The 20,265-nt window shown below is 43.0% G+C and overlaps 9 protein-coding genes across 9 annotated transcripts; 4 read left to right on the forward strand and 5 right to left on the reverse strand.

Moving 5' to 3' along the window:
- Positions 1-47: 47 nt before the first annotated feature.
- Positions 48-2,522, reverse strand: BRO1 (Bro1p; the record flags this gene model as incomplete). Its single annotated transcript, XM_003678999.1, has 1 exon — positions 48-2,522. The coding sequence occupies one exon, from the start codon at positions 2,520-2,522 to the stop codon at positions 48-50; it is 2,475 nt and encodes an 824-aa protein (XP_003679047.1).
- A 235-nt stretch (positions 2,523-2,757) lies between these two features.
- Positions 2,758-3,576, forward strand: MBA1 (Mba1p; the record flags this gene model as incomplete). The annotated part of the gene is made up of 1 exon (XM_003679000.1): positions 2,758-3,576. One exon carries the CDS (start codon positions 2,758-2,760, stop codon positions 3,574-3,576), a length of 819 nt encoding a protein of 272 aa, XP_003679048.1.
- Positions 3,577-3,681: 105 nt separating this feature from the next.
- SEC16 (COPII coat assembly protein SEC16) lies at positions 3,682-10,395 on the reverse strand (the record flags this gene model as incomplete). The annotated part of the gene is made up of 1 exon (XM_003679001.1): positions 3,682-10,395. One exon carries the CDS (start codon positions 10,393-10,395, stop codon positions 3,682-3,684), a length of 6,714 nt encoding a protein of 2,237 aa, XP_003679049.1.
- A 359-nt stretch (positions 10,396-10,754) lies between these two features.
- ELP3 (Elongator subunit ELP3) lies at positions 10,755-12,440 on the forward strand (the record flags this gene model as incomplete). The annotated part of the gene is made up of 1 exon (XM_003679002.1): positions 10,755-12,440. One exon carries the CDS (start codon positions 10,755-10,757, stop codon positions 12,438-12,440), a length of 1,686 nt encoding a protein of 561 aa, XP_003679050.1.
- Positions 12,441-12,497: 57 nt separating this feature from the next.
- Positions 12,498-13,445, reverse strand: YDC1 (alkaline dihydroceramidase; the record flags this gene model as incomplete). Its single annotated transcript, XM_003679003.1, has 1 exon — positions 12,498-13,445. One exon carries the CDS (start codon positions 13,443-13,445, stop codon positions 12,498-12,500), a length of 948 nt encoding a protein of 315 aa, XP_003679051.1.
- A 422-nt stretch (positions 13,446-13,867) lies between these two features.
- Positions 13,868-15,322, forward strand: RLM1 (Rlm1p; the record flags this gene model as incomplete). Its single annotated transcript, XM_003679004.1, has 1 exon — positions 13,868-15,322. The coding sequence occupies one exon, from the start codon at positions 13,868-13,870 to the stop codon at positions 15,320-15,322; it is 1,455 nt and encodes a 484-aa protein (XP_003679052.1).
- A 488-nt stretch (positions 15,323-15,810) lies between these two features.
- On the forward strand, positions 15,811-16,687 carry RPS6A (40S ribosomal protein eS6; the record flags this gene model as incomplete). Its single annotated transcript, XM_003679005.1, has 2 exons — positions 15,811-15,816; positions 15,983-16,687. The coding sequence occupies 2 exons, from the start codon at positions 15,811-15,813 to the stop codon at positions 16,685-16,687; spliced, it is 711 nt and encodes a 236-aa protein (XP_003679053.1).
- Positions 16,688-16,866: 179 nt separating this feature from the next.
- On the reverse strand, positions 16,867-18,321 carry GLR1 (glutathione-disulfide reductase GLR1; the record flags this gene model as incomplete). The annotated part of the gene is made up of 1 exon (XM_003679006.1): positions 16,867-18,321. The coding sequence occupies one exon, from the start codon at positions 18,319-18,321 to the stop codon at positions 16,867-16,869; it is 1,455 nt and encodes a 484-aa protein (XP_003679054.1).
- Positions 18,322-18,542: 221 nt separating this feature from the next.
- On the reverse strand, positions 18,543-19,898 carry SSU1 (Ssu1p; the record flags this gene model as incomplete). The annotated part of the gene is made up of 1 exon (XM_003679007.1): positions 18,543-19,898. The coding sequence occupies one exon, from the start codon at positions 19,896-19,898 to the stop codon at positions 18,543-18,545; it is 1,356 nt and encodes a 451-aa protein (XP_003679055.1).
- Between the last annotated feature and the right edge of the window lie 367 nt (positions 19,899-20,265).

The following is a 20,265-nucleotide window of genomic DNA, read 5'->3' on the forward strand; positions in this document are numbered from 1 at the left end:
CACATCAAAAGGTCAATACGCACCGCCTCTAAATGAGCCTAATGTTTCTACCCGCTAAATTTGGAGTACAGATTCTCATCAAAAACAGAGGGTCTGTCGTAAAATGAGGTTGGGTTACTCTGGATTTCCTTCTCTTCAAAATCGTGCCCTCGTTGGCTGCCAGGCGGGCCTCTAGGAGGCTTGGGCGGAATTGGAGGAATTGCTGGCGCAGAAAGTGAGAGTGGTGGGCCGGGGAAGGACCTTGAGCTATTCAAATACCCATCTTGAGCCGGTGCTTGTCCAACATACGTGCGAGGCGGCACTGATGGTGGCAGGCCATGACCGCTTGATATGGATAAGTCCTGAAACTGTCTTTCCGTAGATGAAACCGGTGGCGGTAAAGGCGGTGAATTATCTTGTGCGGCTGCTGCCCTCTTCGTTGCAGCAAGTAGGTTTTTGCTCATAGTTAGTAGTGAGTCATAAAAGCTCAGACCCTTGGGGAGATCCGAACTGAAAATGCCAAAGTTTTCAACAGCCTCCTCTAAATCACGGACGAATTTTTTGCACTCTTCCAAGGACTCCAGCTCCTCCTTCGATTTGTTCTGAAATCCAGAGAGCTTAAACACCTCATCAAGTTTTAACTTTATCTCGTTGATGGTGCATGTCTGCTTGTAAATGGCAGCCTCAATTCTAGTACTAAATGGTTTGAATTTTGTCATTTCCTGTGCGAATACCTGTTTCAACTCTGAGTCCGAGGCCTTGCGATGAGTCAAGAGAACTCTGGTGATGTCGTCATTACTTAGTTCTGCCTTGAGTTCTATTAAGTTTCTAGAGCGCTCATCTTTCAAGAGCTTTAAATCCTCCGAAAGTTGTTCAATCGCCTTCAATTTTTCGAGTATCTTGTTAGTGTTTGTATCGTCAAGATCCAAAAGACTTGGCTCGTTCGCCCTATTGATTGCAAAAGATTCAAACTTCCTCGACAACATAGTCTCATCCCTCAGAAGATTGATCTGTTGAATGAACGGCCGAACCAAGGCGAATAGCCTCTCATCCGATTGGGACGCCTCTACAAGGGATGATTTCACCTTGACGATATTATCCTTTTGGTCCGCTGATAAGCTTGGTAAGATATCTAGAATTTCTCGTCTCTTTGATGCTATTAACTTCATCTGTGTCTCAATATCTCTGTATGGGCTGTTCTGAACTGTCTTTGCCCACGATTTCAACTGTTCTTTCATCATACCTAGCTGCGGATTATCAGAAGCGTTGGAGGAGCCATTTTTGTATCTTTGCTCCATATCCGTCAGTAATTTAGGTAGATTTGTGAACTCGACGAAAGAGCTGTATTCCCAATTAGCTGTTTCATTATCCTCCATCTCCTTTCTGAGTAAACTGGCCTTTTCTTCGGAATAAATACTCTCCTTTTCATATATCTCCATTGGAACGATACCTTTATATAAGGTATTGCACTTTTCGCTTACTTGATCCATATAACTTTCAATTTGCTTGGGCCAACTTGTGATCTTGATAGCATCCATGGACTTTATCGACTCCAGCTCAACGCTTTGTGGAATGCTGTCGTGATAAATGAAATCGTTATCTTTCAACAGTTGTTTTTTCTTCTCATCGATATTGTCCTTCGTGGCCTGAAAATCAATGAAATCCTTGAGATGTGTCTTGTAAATTAACGAAGATATCAGAGAATTATGCGCTGACGTAAGGAAGCCGATAGCTTCACCATACTTCGCTTGCTGTTCCAAAGATAGGGCATAATAATACGCGCTGACCGCTTTGTAGAAATGTACTTTACACTTTACAATTGAGCGCCATCTCAATTCACCATATTCAGCTGTCGCTTCCTCCGTTCCTTCATAAAACTCTGAGCATTTTTCATTCTGTGTGACTACACCGTAGGCCAGTTTGCTGACTAGTGAAGCTTGTTTCACTGGGTCACCTCCATTGATGACTTTGAGTAGGAAAAGCTCCTGAGCTTCTGCATGGCTTAGATCTGCCAGCAACTTAGTGTTTTCAGCCTGTAAGTCAACTGAGGGAGAACCTAAGAAGTTTTCCGATAGATATTCAAAGCAGGCTGCTGACTTTGAGAGATAGCCCACAGAAATCTTCAAATCCTCATTAATCTTCTCGCGGGCTACCTGCGTCAACAGTGCCGCTATATTGTACAGAACGCAAGATTTCTCCAAGACCAAGCTGTGCTGTGAACATTTCTGCGATCTTTGAGAAGCACTATATTCTGCATCGTACCACGTAAAATCAAGCTTCAGTTGACCACTACTATTCCCCAACCGCAGGTGCAATTGTTCCAGATACGCATAATATATGCAATTCTGTTCCAATAAAGATTCAGGAGCCAATTCCCCATTGGCATTATTTCTCAAATGGTTCAAGTCACTGGCCAATTTTTCATCATAAAACTGTGACCACTGTCCAGATCCATAAGATCTTTTCAAATATGAAGCAAGACCCTTCTTCCAATCCACAGGCTCCGTATCCTTCAGTTTCAGCTCCACCAAACAGGTCTTCATATTGCAACGTCTCGCTTAACAAACCAATAGCTGTTAAGAATCTTCAATTAGAGCTCAGGTTGTCCCTTTTCTGGCTCTAATTATTATCACGTTTTTTGTTGATGATTTGAACAGTGAAAAATCACCATCGATGAACAACTTGACCCATTTTTAAAGTATTAAAGAAGAAGAGTTCTAGGCTGCATTGGGAGTTTTAACTCATTAATTGGTTGATATTGAGTTTTCTAGATACGATATGAAGTCACTGTGCTTTTCTGCGGTCCGTAAACCTGCTTCAACGCTAATCTTGCCCTCACAAAGGAGGTTGCTTAGTGTGTCTAGAGCTTTACTACAGGAAAAGAAAGAATCAAAGAAGAAACCTGTAGATTTCAATCCTAGACACCTTGGTGTGGCAGCCCAGATCTATATTCCTACTTCTTACAAGAATCTGCCTAACGTTTTTGCTCATCCCATAACCTTTTTCAATTCTTTGATTAGAAGAGTTTATACCTTTGGATTGAATACTGTACAGGTGGGTCTCTTTCGTTACCAGTCGGGACTGAAACCTAAGTTTTTACTGTGGAAGAACAGGGCAATTGAGACGTATGTGAATGTGAATTCTGCATTTGCCCATCGTAAACTTGAGGAAGTGAAACCGATAGTGTCTTTATGGGTTGAAGAAGCATTGGAAGCTAGAGCTCGCCAGCTACCTAAAAATGTTAAGCTTGATTGGCAGTTGATTAAATTCAATCATGTTCCAAAGCTTGTCTCAGTGCAAGCTATGATGATACCGGGGAAGCCTCTCGAAAATATTCAATTGGTTTATAAATTTGATACTGCCCAGCGATTAATCAAATACAATAAAGTGACTAACGAAGCAGAAAAACTGGACAGAAATGTTGTCGATTATGTTGTCTTCCTTTGCGATGCAACCACTAATGACTTAATCCTTCTAGGTTCAGTGTTCGAAAGCAAGCCCGATGAAAAATTACCAAAAACCTACGAGGATGATAATCAAATAGCGATTGAGAGGATGAAGGAAAGTGGTGATCTTTTCAGATTGCCATCAAAATAGTTTAGGCGTTGTCCGATACCAAAAGCATAGAAACATGTAAATATATCTCATTATATCATTCTTCTTCGTCTATATATATGTTCATTGAGCTTCATTACTGTATACTCATTTATTGTCCATGACATTTACATAACCTCTGCCCGGTTTCTTCTTACGTCTGGGAGCACTACCACCGGTCAAAGAAAGTAAATCATCTAAACCATTAGCTTTTTTACCGGATAGATTAATGCCAGGGTGACTCGTAGATGAGATAGGTGCTGATGGGGCAGGTGCCAACGGTGTACTGTCACTTGGAGTGTTAAATGGTGAAGGCGATCCTAAAGGAGCGCCCGTGATAGGGTTGTTGGGAAAAACGGCACCAGCCATGTCTCTAGTACTTACGTCTGGACTTGTCATGGGTTTCGTCTTGGGCCCATTATCCATTTTCTTCACAATTGGTGGTGGCGGTGGAGGTGACGCTATTTTTTCCTTCTCTTCCTCTGAAGCATCTTTATTAACCCAACGCTTCAGTTTTTCGTCGTAATAGAAAGTTGTCTTGTGTCCCAATTTAGCCTTCACAGGTTTCTTCTCATTCGGATCTTTCTTCAACCAACTAAACCATCCACTTGCCTTGTCATCTTCCTTTGAATTGGCTTTTGCTGCTCTAGCCTTCTCCTTCTCCTTCTTTCGCCTCTCATCCTCTTCCTTCTCTCTTCTCTCTTGCTCTTGCTTCTCGCGCAACCGTTTCTGCTCGTCTTCGTCCTCATCATCTGATTCATCCTCAACTACATCATCATATTGTACCTCTGGAGGTTGAACGACTAGAGGGGTGAAAGCCCTCGAGACTGGAGTCTTTTTGATGACCGGCACAAAGGCCTCAGGTGACAACGCCTCTGCTGGCTTTATAGGATCGAATCTACTACGAGGACCAGTAAATTCACTTTGTTTGGCTGGCACCGAGGTTTCGCTAGCATCTGACCCAGCACTTCTGCTTGGTACGTAATCCTGCCGAGGTTCCTCAGATGAGTCCACAGATTTATCGACAGAATATGCGTTTGTTTTGGTGCCTTGGACAATAGGAGTGGTAAATTGATTTTCAGTGACCAGCGGACTAACAAAAGTTGAAGGAGCGTAAGGGTTTTTATTGTGCACTACCGGAGGAACTGATATTTGGGGGGTGACTGATATTGGCCCAGCAAATTGAGAAGGCTCTTTAGAGAATGTAGTTTTTCCTGGCTCTTGGTGCTCATTGTTTTCGCTTGGCCCCGCAAAACCACTATCCTGTTGAAATGCCGGATTAGGTGGGCTCATAAAGTCCGCAGTATGTTCCACAGGTGCCTCAGGAGCTTGTGAAATTTCCGGTTCGAAGCTTGAGCCTGAATCAATGGCATGTTCGGATGGAAATTGAGATAGACTTTTATGCAAAACTGTGGTGTCAGCTTGTTCATCTGAAAATTCTTCTTCGTTACCGTTCAAATACTGACCATGAGCCGTTGGCAAGACACCATTGTTGTTAGCGATGTGAGGTTTGAATGTGTCGTCCTGGGTTAAACCGCCTTCTTGGGCAATCCTTTCCAATCCCGTTATTGAAACTTGGCTGTAGTTATTTGGCAGATAAGGTGAACCTTCCTCTCGGCTTTTTGGCTCGAAGCCACGAGTACCTTTCTGATGCGCCGTTGGTGCGTGTATTGGGTCAAAAATTTCAGGCTCAGCAGCTGATGTGGCGACCATTGGTGCAGGCAGTTCGGAAGGTCTCGATTCTGCAGGGGCATTAATAGGTTTGAGTGGAAGCAGTGTACTGGAGAGTACTGAAGATCTTCCTGGTAGGAGCTCTGGTGTGGAGCTATGGTGCGGCGACGATCTGCTTAATTGAGGCGAAGGAGCTAGATCGGTATTTGCCGCCAAGTCGGTTGCACTACTGTTGTTACGCATACCATAGTTTGACAGCTCCTGAGGTGGAAAGCCGTTGACAGATGTGTGGTCCGCTTTAAAGTTCATTGCTGTGGTTTGTTCTGTTCTAGTTCTTCTCAATCGGTTACCAGTGGTGGTCAAACTCTGCTTGCGCTGGAGCTGTTGAGGAGATGAGTCCACACTGAACGACGATGGCATTTTGGGTGGGCCTTGCTCAGTTAGGGTTCTTGATAATGGATTTCTGGGGGGAGCAAAGGTTGGTATAGCGTTGCTCATGGGGCTTCCTCCTACTGGCGGAAATGCCACGCTTCCATCGGTACTGTACTGTGCATTTTGGGCTGGGGTGAATTGATATTGGCTTACATCAACCGTCGACGAATTCCTTGAAGGAACGGGTGTAAATCCATCGAAAACTTTCTTTTCGGAACTCTTTTTGATAAGCGAATCGTCATCGCCTCCGATGTACTTGTTGAATGACTTGTCTAACTGACCCCAAACGCTGCTCAACTTTGGTTTTCCTAACCATCCAGTCGATGAACCTGCAATCCGCGTCGACAGCTCATTCAAACCACTCGCCACGTTAAGAGTCAGTGATTCTCTTTTCGGCAAAAGTTTGACCGAACAGGTTAGATAGTCGGCATATCGGGAGGCAGATGAAGACAACCCATGTTCTTGCAAACAAAAGGCATGATATAATTTGCTGGAAATCAACGTGGAATAACCCTTTACATCTGGACAGCTGGCGAACTCGTATATCTCAGAAAATATACAACCTTCGAGCGACATAGGGCTACCAATTTGCGCAAACCTCACGGGTGAACTTGCAACCGGTGAAGGGCAAAGAGGTAGATTGGCAAGCACAAAAACAACACAGGATTCGGAGATGAGACCCCTTTGACTTAGGAAAACTCCGTATTCGACCAAAAATTCATGTACCACGGGAGGTAGTTCGCCTGTTTTCAACTGTGTACCATCTTCATTCACTCCAATGTTGTTTAAGACTGCAGCTGTAATGATTCTCCAATTATCGCATGCCCATTGGCTTTTATCCACAGAATAAAACTCCATTACGGCCGCCTTCGAGTTGCCCACAAATACCTGGAATACTAAAGACAGGAGATTAGTTGAAAAGTGTGAAACATCCGAATCAACCTTAAACTCGCTGGCCAAATAATGCTGAACAACCTCTGACCATTTATCTTTGCCCATGAGACTTCCTATCAGTAAAGCCATGGCAAAGTCACCGCTTTGGAGCGCCATCGTAAGTGCCTTATCGCGCCCACCTGTTTGCAAGTAGGCGACTATTCTCATTTGACCATTGGGGTCTAGCTTTTGAGCAGGAGCGATGGACTTGGAGTCAACCATTGGCTGTGAGAGATATGAAAGCATCTCATCAGAATCATATAGACATTGAGAAACATCTTTCCATGTGGCAGTGCCCGTAAGTTTGAGTTTCAATAATGATAATAGAGTGTACTCAACTGTTGATTCTTGATAATCTCCAATGATACTCTCAATCCATTTCTCGACATCTTTATTCTTGGTCTTATTCTTTACGAGGGGCCCAGGGAAGGACTTCAACAAATTACTGCCAGGCATGGTAAAATCAAGAGGAACAATTTTCAAAAATTGCAATGACGAGTCAGGGCCCATAAGGTAACTACTATGCGAAGCAGCTTGAGGAATAGCATAAATTACCTTGTTAGAGGCACTCAAATGAATCAATGGAAATTGACGGTGCAATAAGGCTTGATTATCCACTGGCTGGTCAACCTCAGGCATAGCCACTGCAAAGTCATTATTCACAAGGTTGTTATATCCTGGCTTTGTAGGTGCCAGGTGAGGAGCTGGGATTTGTCCAGGAAGCTGGGGTTGCTGTGCCGAAAGAGTATTCTGATATTGAGGATGAACAGTTGGTGCGTATTTTGCAGTATACTCTGTTTGATTTGGGGTGTACACGCTTGAATTAGATCTAGCGTGATACCTCCTAGTAGAGGAACCAGATGCAGGGGATACCAGATCTGATGGAGAAGTAGTATTTGGAACGTTTACCACCAGTGGTGTCACATCAGCTTTTTGAGTTATCGGTGCTTGAGCGCCTGGGAAGGCGGTAGACTGGAGAGGGAGCTGAGGCCTATAGTGGGCATAGCCCGTGTTCAAACTAACTCCCTTCTTCGGTGTATGAATGTTTTGCGGATGAGCGGTTGTCACTGGTGCGTACCTAGTTGCTGTAGGCTTCTTGGCGACTCGAGGAGGCTGTGGAGCATTAATAGGCTCCGCCGGCCCCGTACTCTGACCCGACGCCCAACTTGAGGCCCGTGAAGAGAAAGCTTCGCCTGTAGATGTGTTGCTGAAGCCCCTAGTCCTGACCGTGCTAGGTGAAAAGGGCACCGAAGATTGAGGAATCATTGATGGTACCACCGGTTGTCCCGGGACTGGTTGGTGGGCAGATGGCAGGTTCACATGAGGTGGTACAATACCTTGCGGTGGCATTGGAATCTGCGGTGGTGCTTTGGCTTGTGGTGGTGCAGCTAAGTTCGCATAAGGGTTTTTTGGTAAAGATGCGGCTGAACCCGATCGATCTCTTACAGCAAACTGACCGTTAGGTCCTGTTTGAGGAATGGAAGAGTTGCGTGCTGGAATTTGATGTGAGGCGGCAGTGGGAAAAATGGGTGTCGGAGTCCCCACAGGTTTCGCATGAGCCAGTTTAGTTTTCTTGGGGAAGAGGTCCATAGGGAAATCGTAGGCATCTGATTTCTTCTTCGCTTCATTGATTTTTTCCACTACTTCTCTCGTTTCGACAGCCTTCGGTGGTTGACTAGGGCTTGGTTGCAATGGAAATTGTGGAGTCACGATACCAGTACTTACAGGAGCCCTGTAAGCAGCCGATGGTAGAGCTTGTTGAGCTTGTCTATAAGTTTGTTGAGGTTCGTACTTTGATCTGTGATTACTGGAAGTAGCCGAAGATACAGAAGGGGGCCTCATTTCTTGCACAACTTCGTCAATTGATTGAGTGGCCGTGACATTGTTTGTGGTGCCAGCATTTGGTGTTTGGTCAACTGCTAAACTGGGCTCATGGTCATCGTCTGACGGCAAGAGGCTAGCATCATCGGACAGATTTTCATCGAGAAGATCGTCGTCTTCCTCTAGAAAAGAGAACTTCATTGCCGGTTGACCTGCTGTAGGTTGGGCATCCTGCTTGTCTTGAATAGCATTGTCAGAAGAGATTGGCACACTCGCATTATTAAAATCGCGATTGTTAAGCCAGTCGTCTTCCTCTGCTTCATCGTCGCCAAATATTTGAGCTAGTTTATCAACATTTGCTTGCTCTGTAGTGACTGTGACCTCCAGTTTTTCGGAGCCACTTAAGTGACTATTTGAACAAGCTACTTCGTTTTCTTGAGAGGCCGGCTCGTTGAATTCCAGTGCTGCCCGATCGTCACTTTCCCAAGGCATTTTCTCATTTTCATCAATATCATCATTCGTAAAGAGCTGATCAGACTGTTCGGTCACTTCATCATTCATTTGATTGTTTGATTCATTCACAGTTTGTGTCAAATCGGTGTTAGAAGGAGCAGCTTCCCATGGCATTTTTTCATGTTCTCCATTTCCAACAGTGGCAAAGAGGTCTGACGTATGCGTGATTTCTTGATAGCCTGATGGTTCGTTGAGGGAAGTTATAGGTTGTTTTGAATCAGATCCATTCCCCTCAGATGTTTCCCATGGCATTTTTTCGCTGTTATCATCACCATAGCTTGTGAATAGCTCTGATGGTGCCGACCCTTGAGTTTTCACCGATTGATCATTCGATTCATCTTGCTCAGGTGCCTGGTCAGGGGCCCGGTCGGTTTCCCAGGGCATTTTTTCTTGACCTTCATTGGTTTCGCTGACGAACAACTGTTTAGCTTCTTGTTCCTGAGCTTGCGAAGTGTTCAAGACGTGTGAACTTTCATCTTCCGGTAGAATTGGTTCAGACGAATCCTTGGATAATTGTAACTCTGCTTCATCCTCGGGAGAAATGTCAGCTTCCGAATCATGGGCTGAAGTATCGTCTTGTTTATCAGAGGCTTTCACTGAAGGTAGTGTGGCGGAGGTAATTTCATTAGTGGGTTCAAAGTGAAGCACCGTATGAACATTTTGTTCTACAGGGATAGGCAGTGCATTATCCGTTGGTTGATCTGGCGTCTCAGGTTCTTGTGCTGTGCCGCCTGATGCAAAGTTGTTACTCTCGGGTAGCACGATATTGTGGTCGGCTTCAAAAAGCTTCTCGCCCCCAGACTCTCTTGTTGACTTGTCTTTCATACCCGTTACTTGCCGAGACAATTTCTCATTCAAAGATTTATCTGTACTCGTTCCCAGATCCTGCTGAATGGGTTTAATGATATCTGATTCGTTTGAGGTTGTGGGCAAAACAATATTGTGATCGGCTTCGATGGTTTCTCCCTCTTCTGTATTTTTTGTGGGGAGATCTTCCAAAATCGTTACTGTTTCTGACAGTCTCCTTTGCAGCACTTCATCTATTCCTGTCCCTTGATCCTGTTGGATGCTTTTGATGATCTCTACATTTTCGTCAATTGAAGGTGATTCTATGGTATTTCTTGTGGAACTTTCCTCGCTTGAAATTAGCACATTGTCATCTTCCTCAGAAACCTTTTCATCTTGTGATTCTTCTGCCGGCAAACTTTCTACGAAAGTTACTTGATCGGAAACCTTCTTCTCTAGTGACTCATCTATACTCGTTCCTTGATCCTCTTGAATAATCTTGACAATTTCTGAGTTCTCAACTAGTTCGGGTGCACTATCATCTACTAAAGGAGACACTATTTCTTCTTGCACAGCATTGTCAGCTGCCACTTTCTCAGCTTGCTTCTTCTGCTTCTGCTTGAGCTTCTTCTTCTGATTCTTTCTCCGCTTAGCCTCAGCTGTCATGTTTCTTGTCTATCAATAACAGTAGGTACTACGGAGCCAATCCAAAATGCTAAGGCTTTAAAATTCAGCAATAGCCAGAAAGACCTGTCTTGTAGTAGATATGCAGCTCCAAGAGGTTGGGCTAATCGGTTTATCAGAAATTGTAAACCTGAACTTGAAGTGTTGATCCATGGCCGTTTTTGTTACTTTCTCTATAATGATGGTCAACCTCCGTCACCTTCAACGTCCTGCTAGAATAAAGCATTTTTGAAAAAATTGAAGCTCATCGCTCAATAAAATGGTATTTTGAAGCTCCATAAGCGAACTCAAGGAGTGTTTAACAGCTCTGCTATATCATTATTCATTTCTAACTTATTAGAATGGGTCGCAGTGGAAAAGGCCCCAAGAACAACAAGCAAAATCTCGCTCCAGAGAAGGAAAGATTCATTCAATGTTGTGCCGATATTACTTTGGAACTAACAAGTTCTTTGACATCTGGGACCACCAGAGAAATTAACTTGAATGGTCTTATCACTAAATATTCTAAAAAATACAAGTTGAGACAACAACCGAGGCTGACTGATATTATTAATGCAATCCCAGACCAATATAAGAAGTATCTTTTACCAAAACTAAAGGCCAAGCCTGTGAGAACAGCTTCGGGTATCGCTGTTATTGCCGTTATGTGTAAACCACATCGTTGCCCCCATATTGCATATACCGGTAATATCTGTGTATACTGTCCCGGTGGGCCTGATTCCGATTTCGAATACTCTACACAGTCCTATACTGGTTACGAGCCCACCTCTATGCGTGCCATTAGAGCCCGTTATGACCCTTACGAGCAAGCGCGTGGTAGAATTGAACAATTGAAACAATTGGGTCATTCTATCGACAAAGTCGAGTATATCATTATGGGTGGTACTTTCATGTCTTTACCTAAGGATTACCGAGAAGATTTCATTGTCAAACTTCATAACGCTTTGTCCGGTTTTAATGGTAATGATATCGATGAGGCAATTCAATATTCGCAACAAAGTTTAACTAAATGTGTTGGTATAACCATCGAGACCAGGCCGGATTACTGTACTCAGACACATTTGGACGATATGTTGAAATACGGCTGTACAAGACTGGAGATCGGTGTGCAATCTTTATATGAAGATGTTGCCCGTGATACCAACAGAGGTCATACCGTAAAGTCCGTATGTGAGACTTTTAGCGTCGCTAAGGATGCTGGTTACAAAGTTGTCTCTCATATGATGCCTGATTTGCCCAATGTAGGCATGGAGAGAGACATTGAACAATTTAAAGAATATTTCGAAAATCCAGCTTTCAGGACAGATGGGTTGAAGATCTACCCAACATTAGTCATTAGAGGTACTGGTTTATACGAACTTTGGAAGACAGGAAGGTATAAGTCATACAACGCCAACGCGCTTGTGGATTTGGTTGCAAGAATCATGGCACTGGTCCCACCATGGACAAGAATTTATCGTGTGCAAAGAGATATTCCAATGCCTTTGGTCACTTCTGGTGTGGATAATGGTAATTTAAGAGAGTTGGCATTGGCCAGGATGAAAGACTTCGGTACCAAGTGTCGAGACGTACGGACCAGGGAAGTTGGTATTCAGGAAGTCCATCACAAGGTACAACCTGATCAAGTAGAGCTTATCAGGAGGGATTACTATGCGAACGGCGGTTGGGAGACTTTCTTATCATACGAAGACCCAAAGAAAGATATCTTGATTGGTTTGTTAAGACTAAGAAAGGCTTCAAAAAATAACACATACAGAAAAGAGTTCACGTCTCAACGTACATCGATCGTGAGAGAGCTTCACGTTTACGGTTCTGTCGTACCATTGCATTCGAGAGACCCACGTAAATTCCAGCATCAAGGGTTTGGTACTTTATTGATGGAGGAAGCAGAGAGGATAGCACTCGAAGAGCACGGTTCAGAAAAGATTTCTGTCATTTCAGGTGTTGGTGTTAGAACATACTATGGCAAATTGGGTTATGAATTAGACGGTCCATATATGTCAAAGAAATTAGTCGCCTCTTTTTAACGTTTAGTCGCGCATTATAATAATTCATAAAATTTAAGAATTTATATACCTAATCATTCATTTCTCCTTACGAGACTCACCGACTCTCCCATGCTCTACGTAAGGACCAAGAAGTGAAAGTGAATACTTTGTGGTGATCGTATGATTCTTCCTGACAAGTTCAGGTAGGAATTTCCACCTCCATATCATTGCAAAATCGTTCCCTAGACCCTGTGTCAGCACTCTGAGATACTGCAAATAGACGATATAGTAGTAGATACCGGTTCCGGTGAGAATATGCCACCAGGCATGTAACTCAAGTAAAATTCCGAGTGGTAGTTGTAAAATATCCCTTCTAATGTAAATCCAAGTGGAACAAAAGACATTATCGAGATTCCACGACACAAACCCAAGTAAGAAAGTCACAATACCAATACTCATACATTGATACAGACTCTTCTTGGCAACTGGATCTTTCACAAACTTGTGAGTGAGTATTCCCGACATAACAACCACTGAGACAGTAATAAATCCGTAAACAGTCTGATGAATCTCTGGAATCTTAAAAACAAGGTAAATCCAGCTTAACAAAGTCACAACCACGGAAATGGCCAACCCAACGGCAAATTGTCTCGATAACGGACTGCTATGACCTTTCTTCGTCAATGTCTCCTGCGTTTCACACAAAATACTCCATGTTGGGATACAAGTGGCATAAATCATTGGCAGTTCATCTAATAACTGATAATGGTATTGCAACGTCATATGGAATAACCAGGATCCAACCCCTACAAGGGCAAACCCAATCCCAATCAATATAAATCTAAGTTCCAAACGACTACGCCATGCACAATACGTCGAGTACAAAGCAGTTATAACAAAAGTCCCATTAGTAATAGTGTTAGACCATTCGGCCACATATTTCGATACAACATAGTTTTCCTCACACCAATCGATTGTGGAAGTAACGTTTCCCCAGTATCCTCGAACGGATTCCGCAGGGTACGGCCATCTAAAAAGTCCCATAGCGTACAACAGTTTGTAACAAAGAATACCAAGACAAATTACAAGATCCTTGAGTGCTGCCGTTAAATACTCTGCGGTCAGGAGTAGTTTTCTATCCGCGAGATAATGGGGGAACAGTCGTACATACAACAAGGAATCGCTATACGAGTCACAATAGCAACCGCTATCGAACAGACTGTCAATAGACGGTCGATAGACAACTGGTGCCCTTGCCAAGCCTTGTTTCCCGAGAAACAATAGTCGTTAGTTGGTAAAGTGGTGAAGTTGCCAGTTGGTGAACTTTGAGAACCCGAGGCTTAGCTTAGACGTACATAGTTATCGGCAGTAAAGTGGATTCTTTAAAGCGATGGGCAAGATGTAATAATAGAAACAGGCTTCGTAAGAGAGGTCTAAAGCGATTGATCGAGTTAATTTGTCTGGAGATGGGGAGACGAAAGATCGAGATACAGCCGATTTGCGAAGAACGGAATCGTACGGTGACTTTCATCAAACGAAAGGCTGGGTTGTTCAAGAAAGCTCACGAATTGGCTGTTCTGTGCCAAGTCGATGTAGCTGTCGTTATACTGGGGTCTAATAATACATTCTATGAGTTTTCCTCGGTGGATATGCAAGAGATGATAAAGTATTATCAGCGAGATGATTTGGTGCATGATGTCAAGGGTCCTTCTGATTTCGGTGATTATGCAAAGAAACAACAGATCAAGCTGAATGAACATACGGGGAGGAAACCAGTGAGGAATGTGAGACATAGAACTGAGGAGGAAGAGGAAGAAGAAGAAGAAGAAGAAGAAGAGGAGGAGGAAGAACGTAGCCGGAGTGGGTCTCGCGGTAGAATGACCCGAAATTCACTTAAAAGAGAGCAAGAACAAGAACAAGAAGGACCAGATAGCAAGAGGGCAAAGACTGATGTTCCGCCGAAATTTAATCCTTTACAACAGATGGTACAGCGACAGTTTCAAAACTTGTATCATGCGGCATCCAGCTCACCTAATGGAAGCACTACAGAGGTTAATAAGGTGCCATCACCACCTGAAAAGCAGCAACCCGCTCCGAAGAGTCCCAAACCGCGTGTGCTGACACCAATGGCGTCTACTCCAGCAAACCGGGTCGATAATGTCAAACGTCCGGTATTGCGCGTACAGATTCCAAGCAGCAACACCCTCTACAACCCTGGAATCCACAGCGGATCATCCTCAGCCTCATCTGTAGGAGGAGCAAACACTAATTTAATCTCTAGAAACACTAGTGCTGTAAGGTACGATGCAAATCCACTAAGCCCGAGACGACAAACACCGAATGCCACAGGCGAACAAGAGAAGAACGATCCAAACCGACTATCGACAAAACCATTAAGTGGGAACTCTTACGGGCTCCCGCCCATGTTTTCCGGTTCGCCAGCGTTTCCTTCATACTTGGCAACGCCATTACAGGGACAAGTTAACAATGCGAATCACGGCCCGCCGTATTCAGGATTAAAACAATTGCAAATAGACCAACATCACACACCTCAACCGCCATCACAAGTGCCCCATCCACAACCAACTGAACCACCGAATGGACCTTTCACAGGTTCTCTACCATCAAAATTCGCACACGACTTAATGGTTCCTTCTCCCAATACAGCAATGTCAATGTCAATGTTTCAAGACTGGACACTGGGGCCAGCAAGTGCCAAGACAGCTCCCAATGCGCCTGCTGCAAATCCACAGGGTACCGCCACTCCTGCGCCTAATTACAATAATGGCAGCTCGGGTCTAACACCCTACATGATGGTAAATCAAACTCCGCTTGCCAATAGGTTTTTCAGCTTTACAGCTGACTCTTCGGAGGACAAGAATCAAGGAACTAATGGAAATAATACGCCGAAAGGTCCCTAACGAAACAAAACCAGCATGCCCTAATGAAAAGCATGCCTTGACGAACTAGCATGTAGTACCATAGGCGACTACCCAACATACTCTTATGAATATTCGATATATAAGTACAAATAGGTATATACGTATTTGAGACTGTTTTTGTCGCAACCTTACACCGCGACAAAACGCCATACACCGCGACAATTTATTTTCAATCTGAAAAATCTAGAAAAATTTCAATTTCCGCGTTAGGCGGGCCGTTCAGCTTAGTGGGAAAGAGATCCTGCCTAGGCTGTCCTTCTAGCATGGGCTCCCGGGCTCAACTGTGCCTGTCTGGAAAGGGCGCTAGGCTGAGAGTCTTTCCATCTAGGCAGAGGTTTGGTTCCACTTTTGGTAAGACTTTGCAAAAACTTGTAAGCGCTTTGGGTTCAATATAGTTAAATTTCAAAGCTTTTATTCGATAGTTGAAATCATTCAATATCAGCAAGAGTAAAGACCAGTGAGCCACCATGAAGGTATGTTAGATTGAATAAACAGTGTACTAGCGATGAGAGATTAATTAAAGAGATCAAACAAGTGAATGGGAAGAAGAATTGAAAAACTAAATGACAAGATACTAAGATTATTTCGAAGATGCTAGCGTAATCAATGGACTGTTACTAACTTAAACTATTTCTTTAGTTGAACATTGCTTACCCAGTTAACGGTTCTCAAAAGACTGTCGAAATTGATGACGAACACCGTATCCGTGTCTTCTACGACAAGAGAATTGGTCAAGAAGTCGATGGTGAATCTGTCGGTGACGAATTCAAGGGTTACGTCTTCAAGATCAGCGGTGGTAACGACAAACAAGGTTTCCCAATGAAGCAAGGTGTTTTGTTGCCAACCAGAGTTAAGTTGTTGCTAGCAAAGGGTCACTCTTGTTACAGACCAAGAAGAAACGGTGAAAGAAAGAGAAAGTCCGTCAGGGGTGCCATTGTTGGTCCAGATTTGGCTGTCTTGTCCTTGGTCATCATTAAGAAGGGTGAACAAGAACTAGAAGGTGTCACTGACACTACTGTTCCAAAGAGATTGGGTCCAAAGAGAGCTAACCACATCAGAAAATTCTTTGGTTTGTCCAAGGAAGATGATGTCCGTGACTACGTCGTTAGAAGAGAAGTTGTCAAGGGTGAAAAGACTTACACCAAGGCTCCAAAGATCCAAAGATTGGTTACTCCTCAAAGATTGCAAAGAAAGAGACACCAAAGAGCTTTGAAGGTCAAGAACGCTCAAGCTCAAAGAGAAGCTGCTGCTGAGTACGCTCAATTGTTGGCCAAGAGATTGTCCGAAAAGAAAGCTGAAAAGGCTGAAATCAGAAAGAGAAGAGCCTCTTCTTTGAAGGCTTAAGTTATATGCCACGATGAATCCGCATAATTTTATACTTCATCCTTCGGTGTGTGTCCTATGACTTAGTCTTATTTACTTCTTGTTTTTATTTTGTATTGTAAACAAGAGTTAACCAATTTTAACAGTGAATTGAATAGGATCTTAATCTATGAAGTCTATCTAATGAAAAACTAAAATGTTTATCTCATTGTGACAATTTCTTCGGCACTGGTTGGATGAATTGCAACACAGTTATCGAAATCTGACTTTGTCGCACCCATCTTGATGGCAACACCGAAACCTTGGAGAATCTCTGCAGAAGAGTCACCTACAATGTGTAAACCCACCACTTTTTCATTTAGGCCAGCACAAACCAATTTGTATCTGGTTGGAGATTTCTCTTTCAACATCGCATAATACATTGCTGTAAACTTGGAATTGTAAACCTTTATGTTTTCCTTTCCATATTTTTCAATGGCTTCCTTCTCTGAGAGACCAATTGAACCGGCTTCTGGATGTGAGAAAATCACGCTAGGAACATTGGTGTAATCAAGCTTGTCCTTGCTATATGATTCAGGCCCAAACAATCTGTTTGCCAATTTTCTACCAGCGGCAATGGCAACTGGGGTTAACTCAACCTTACCAACAACGTCACCAAGAGAGTAGATACCCTTGGCAGAAGAATTTTGGTACTCATCAACAACAATTTGCTCGCGATCATTTAATTTCACGTTAACATGCTCTAGACCAATGCCTGACAAGGATTTACGTCCAACGGTCCAGATCAAGGTATCGACATCTTCGATAACGTCTTTGGTATCAAGATGAATAGTCAATTTTCCGCTGGTTTCATTCTTGTCAACTTTTGCTACCTTAGATAGCTTGTGGACGTTTATACCTTCATTGACATAATGTTCCGTGATAGTTTCCTGGATAGACGTGTCAAATTTTCTAAGCACAGTTTCACCTCTAATGACCAAATGAGTCTCAGAACCTAAACCATGGAAGACACCAGCAAATTCGATACCGATGTAACCTGCTCCCACAACTGCGACCTTCTTTGGTTGCTCTTCAAGGTGGAAAAACCCGTCGGAGTCAGTACCATATTCGTAACCTGGAATTGAATCAGGTACAACAGGGGTTCCTCCAGTAGCAACTAAAATATGATCTGCTGTATAGGTTTCTGTCTTGTTGTCATGAGTTTGAACTTCCACCTTTCCCTCTTTATTGAATTGAGCCAAACCAAATACAACATCAACACCTTCCTTTGCCAAATTAGTGGCATAAATCCCGTTTAATCTATGAATATAGGCATCTCTCTTCTTCTTAAAAGCACTCCAATCAAATTTAAGGTTCTCTTTAGTCAAGGGTAAATCTTCGAACAGGCCATATTCGTGTGCATGTGTAATTCGAGTAGCTAAATCAGAGGCATACCACATAACTTTCTTAGGAACACAGCCCACATTGACGCAGGTACCACCGAGAGCTTTACTTTCAATCAACAAAGTCTTAGCACCATAAGATGCAGCTCTTCTAGATGAGGCCACACCACCGGAGCCACCCCCTATGACCAAGTAGTCATAATGCTTTATAGAGCTGGACATTTTTCTTCTCAACACTATTCTTTGAACGCCGTTCCTTAATGGAGAGATCATTCACTGATTAGCAGCTATAAGTAGGTCAATCGAACTACCCAAGATTTAATCAAGTTGATTACAAATGGGTGACTTTTTTCAGTTGTTCGAGAACTCGAAGCGTCAGAAAATTAAAATTATAAAATTATTATACTTCATTAAATCAAAAATTATTAAAATTTAGTTCTATCAGTTGACAATGCCTCTGTTTGATTCTTCAGCCTGCTTAAAAAATGTTGATTTCATGCTTGATTTTGATTGTGTAAACTTCGGTCATCTTTGAAGCTTAAAGAGCTCGTTTCCGATTTTTGATCGCTATGGGTAATAAGTCCACATAAGATTTTTACTTCAGGTATGATCGAATTGTAGCATAATCCAGCAATACACACCATTGTCCAAACTATGCAAATTACTCCGTAGATGGCGCCAAGCACTCTGAAAGTGAGCATAGGGACATATTGGTTATAATCCCGCCAAACGTAAGTGCTGCCCAATGACATTGTACCCATTGGAAAAGTCATCGCAAGCCATCCTTTGTGAAAATGATAAATGCGCTTCACACGTACTTGTCCATTTTCTTTTATCTCAGCGGTCTCATTATATTTTGATGCAACGGCCATGAACCCAATTACTGTAATGAAATAACCCATGGCTAGCAAAGCCAACGCTAGGAGTAATCCAATGATCTTGAAGCACCAAGGGATTGTCAGCAGCAGAATATCGTAATCGTTCATTGAGGTCGATCTCGGATAATGTTTAATGACATATGTTCTCACGTCCTCTGTTAGCAGCAGGATACCGAAACTTGCCTGGCCCATTGGACCAAGGAGCAGGAAGAGCGTAAAGACCTGACGCATTGGTGGAATCTTGTTGATATAAAAGCCCCAAAAGATGATAGTTATCACTATGAAGAGAAATATCACTGCATGTAGCCATATGAGAGCTGTTAGGACAAGTACCATCAGCTGTATGTCTCTACTGAAAAGTGAGGTAAACAAATCAGTCATCACAAATTTACCGCTGCATGATGCTGCCACAAACATGGGAACGATTAGTAAGACTAGGGCGCATTTGAGACCTTCTTTGGACATCTTTTCATTGGGCGTTCGATAGTCTGAGCCATCAATGGAAGAGTTAAACTTTCGCCATATAATGAACGAAATTCCCCAGGTACAGCAAAGGCAGAGTATTACATCGTACCACCATAAAACGTACGCTAACATCATCATTCTTCTACCAACTTTAGGATTTTTCACTTCGTTGTTAGCCAACACAACAATATAATTTACAATGGTGATCAACCCCATCAGATACGTTCCCCAAAAAACGTTATGCGTCATATCCCTGAAGTATTGATCGAAGTATTCTGTGAAGGATTTCTTTCTGATGAATAGATACATATGCAGCGCTTGGAGTAGTTGCAAGTAGATGAACAACAAACATGCTAATGCGAACATGGGATACGAGCAATCTCGCAACCATCGTGCTTCATAGGGGAAACTCTGCAATATATTAGACGAGATACCTGTCGCCATCACCGTCACGAAGAGGAAGGGTTGGAAATAACCCGCGATGCGTTCAAGCCAAGACTTCATCATTTTGTTTAAGCCTATTTGATTAACCTTTAATAAAGACTTATATCATTGTTCATCAGGCAATTGCCACTTCTTATAACTTGTTGTTGCTTCAGCTTATTTTACTCATCTTATTATTCTCATCATCGAGATGAGTAATGTAGTGCCTTCTCCACCAATGAAAACGCGCCGTTGAGGCGATGCGTCACACATGTGGCACGCAGCAAACATGGTCTCCTAGTTATATATCCATGGCATATTGATCATAAATTTCCAAGGCTTACTGAGGCTAGTCAAGGGTGAGAGTGATTCTGATGTTGAGAATCATTGTCCTTAAGCTAATGTCTGTAAAATTGGTAATCTTTCTTTAAACTTATTATGCCTACTCCAA

This window comes from Torulaspora delbrueckii, chromosome 1 (assembly GCF_000243375.1).
Source record: "Torulaspora delbrueckii CBS 1146 chromosome 1, complete genome".
NCBI lineage: Eukaryota > Fungi > Ascomycota > Saccharomycetes > Saccharomycetales > Saccharomycetaceae > Torulaspora > Torulaspora delbrueckii.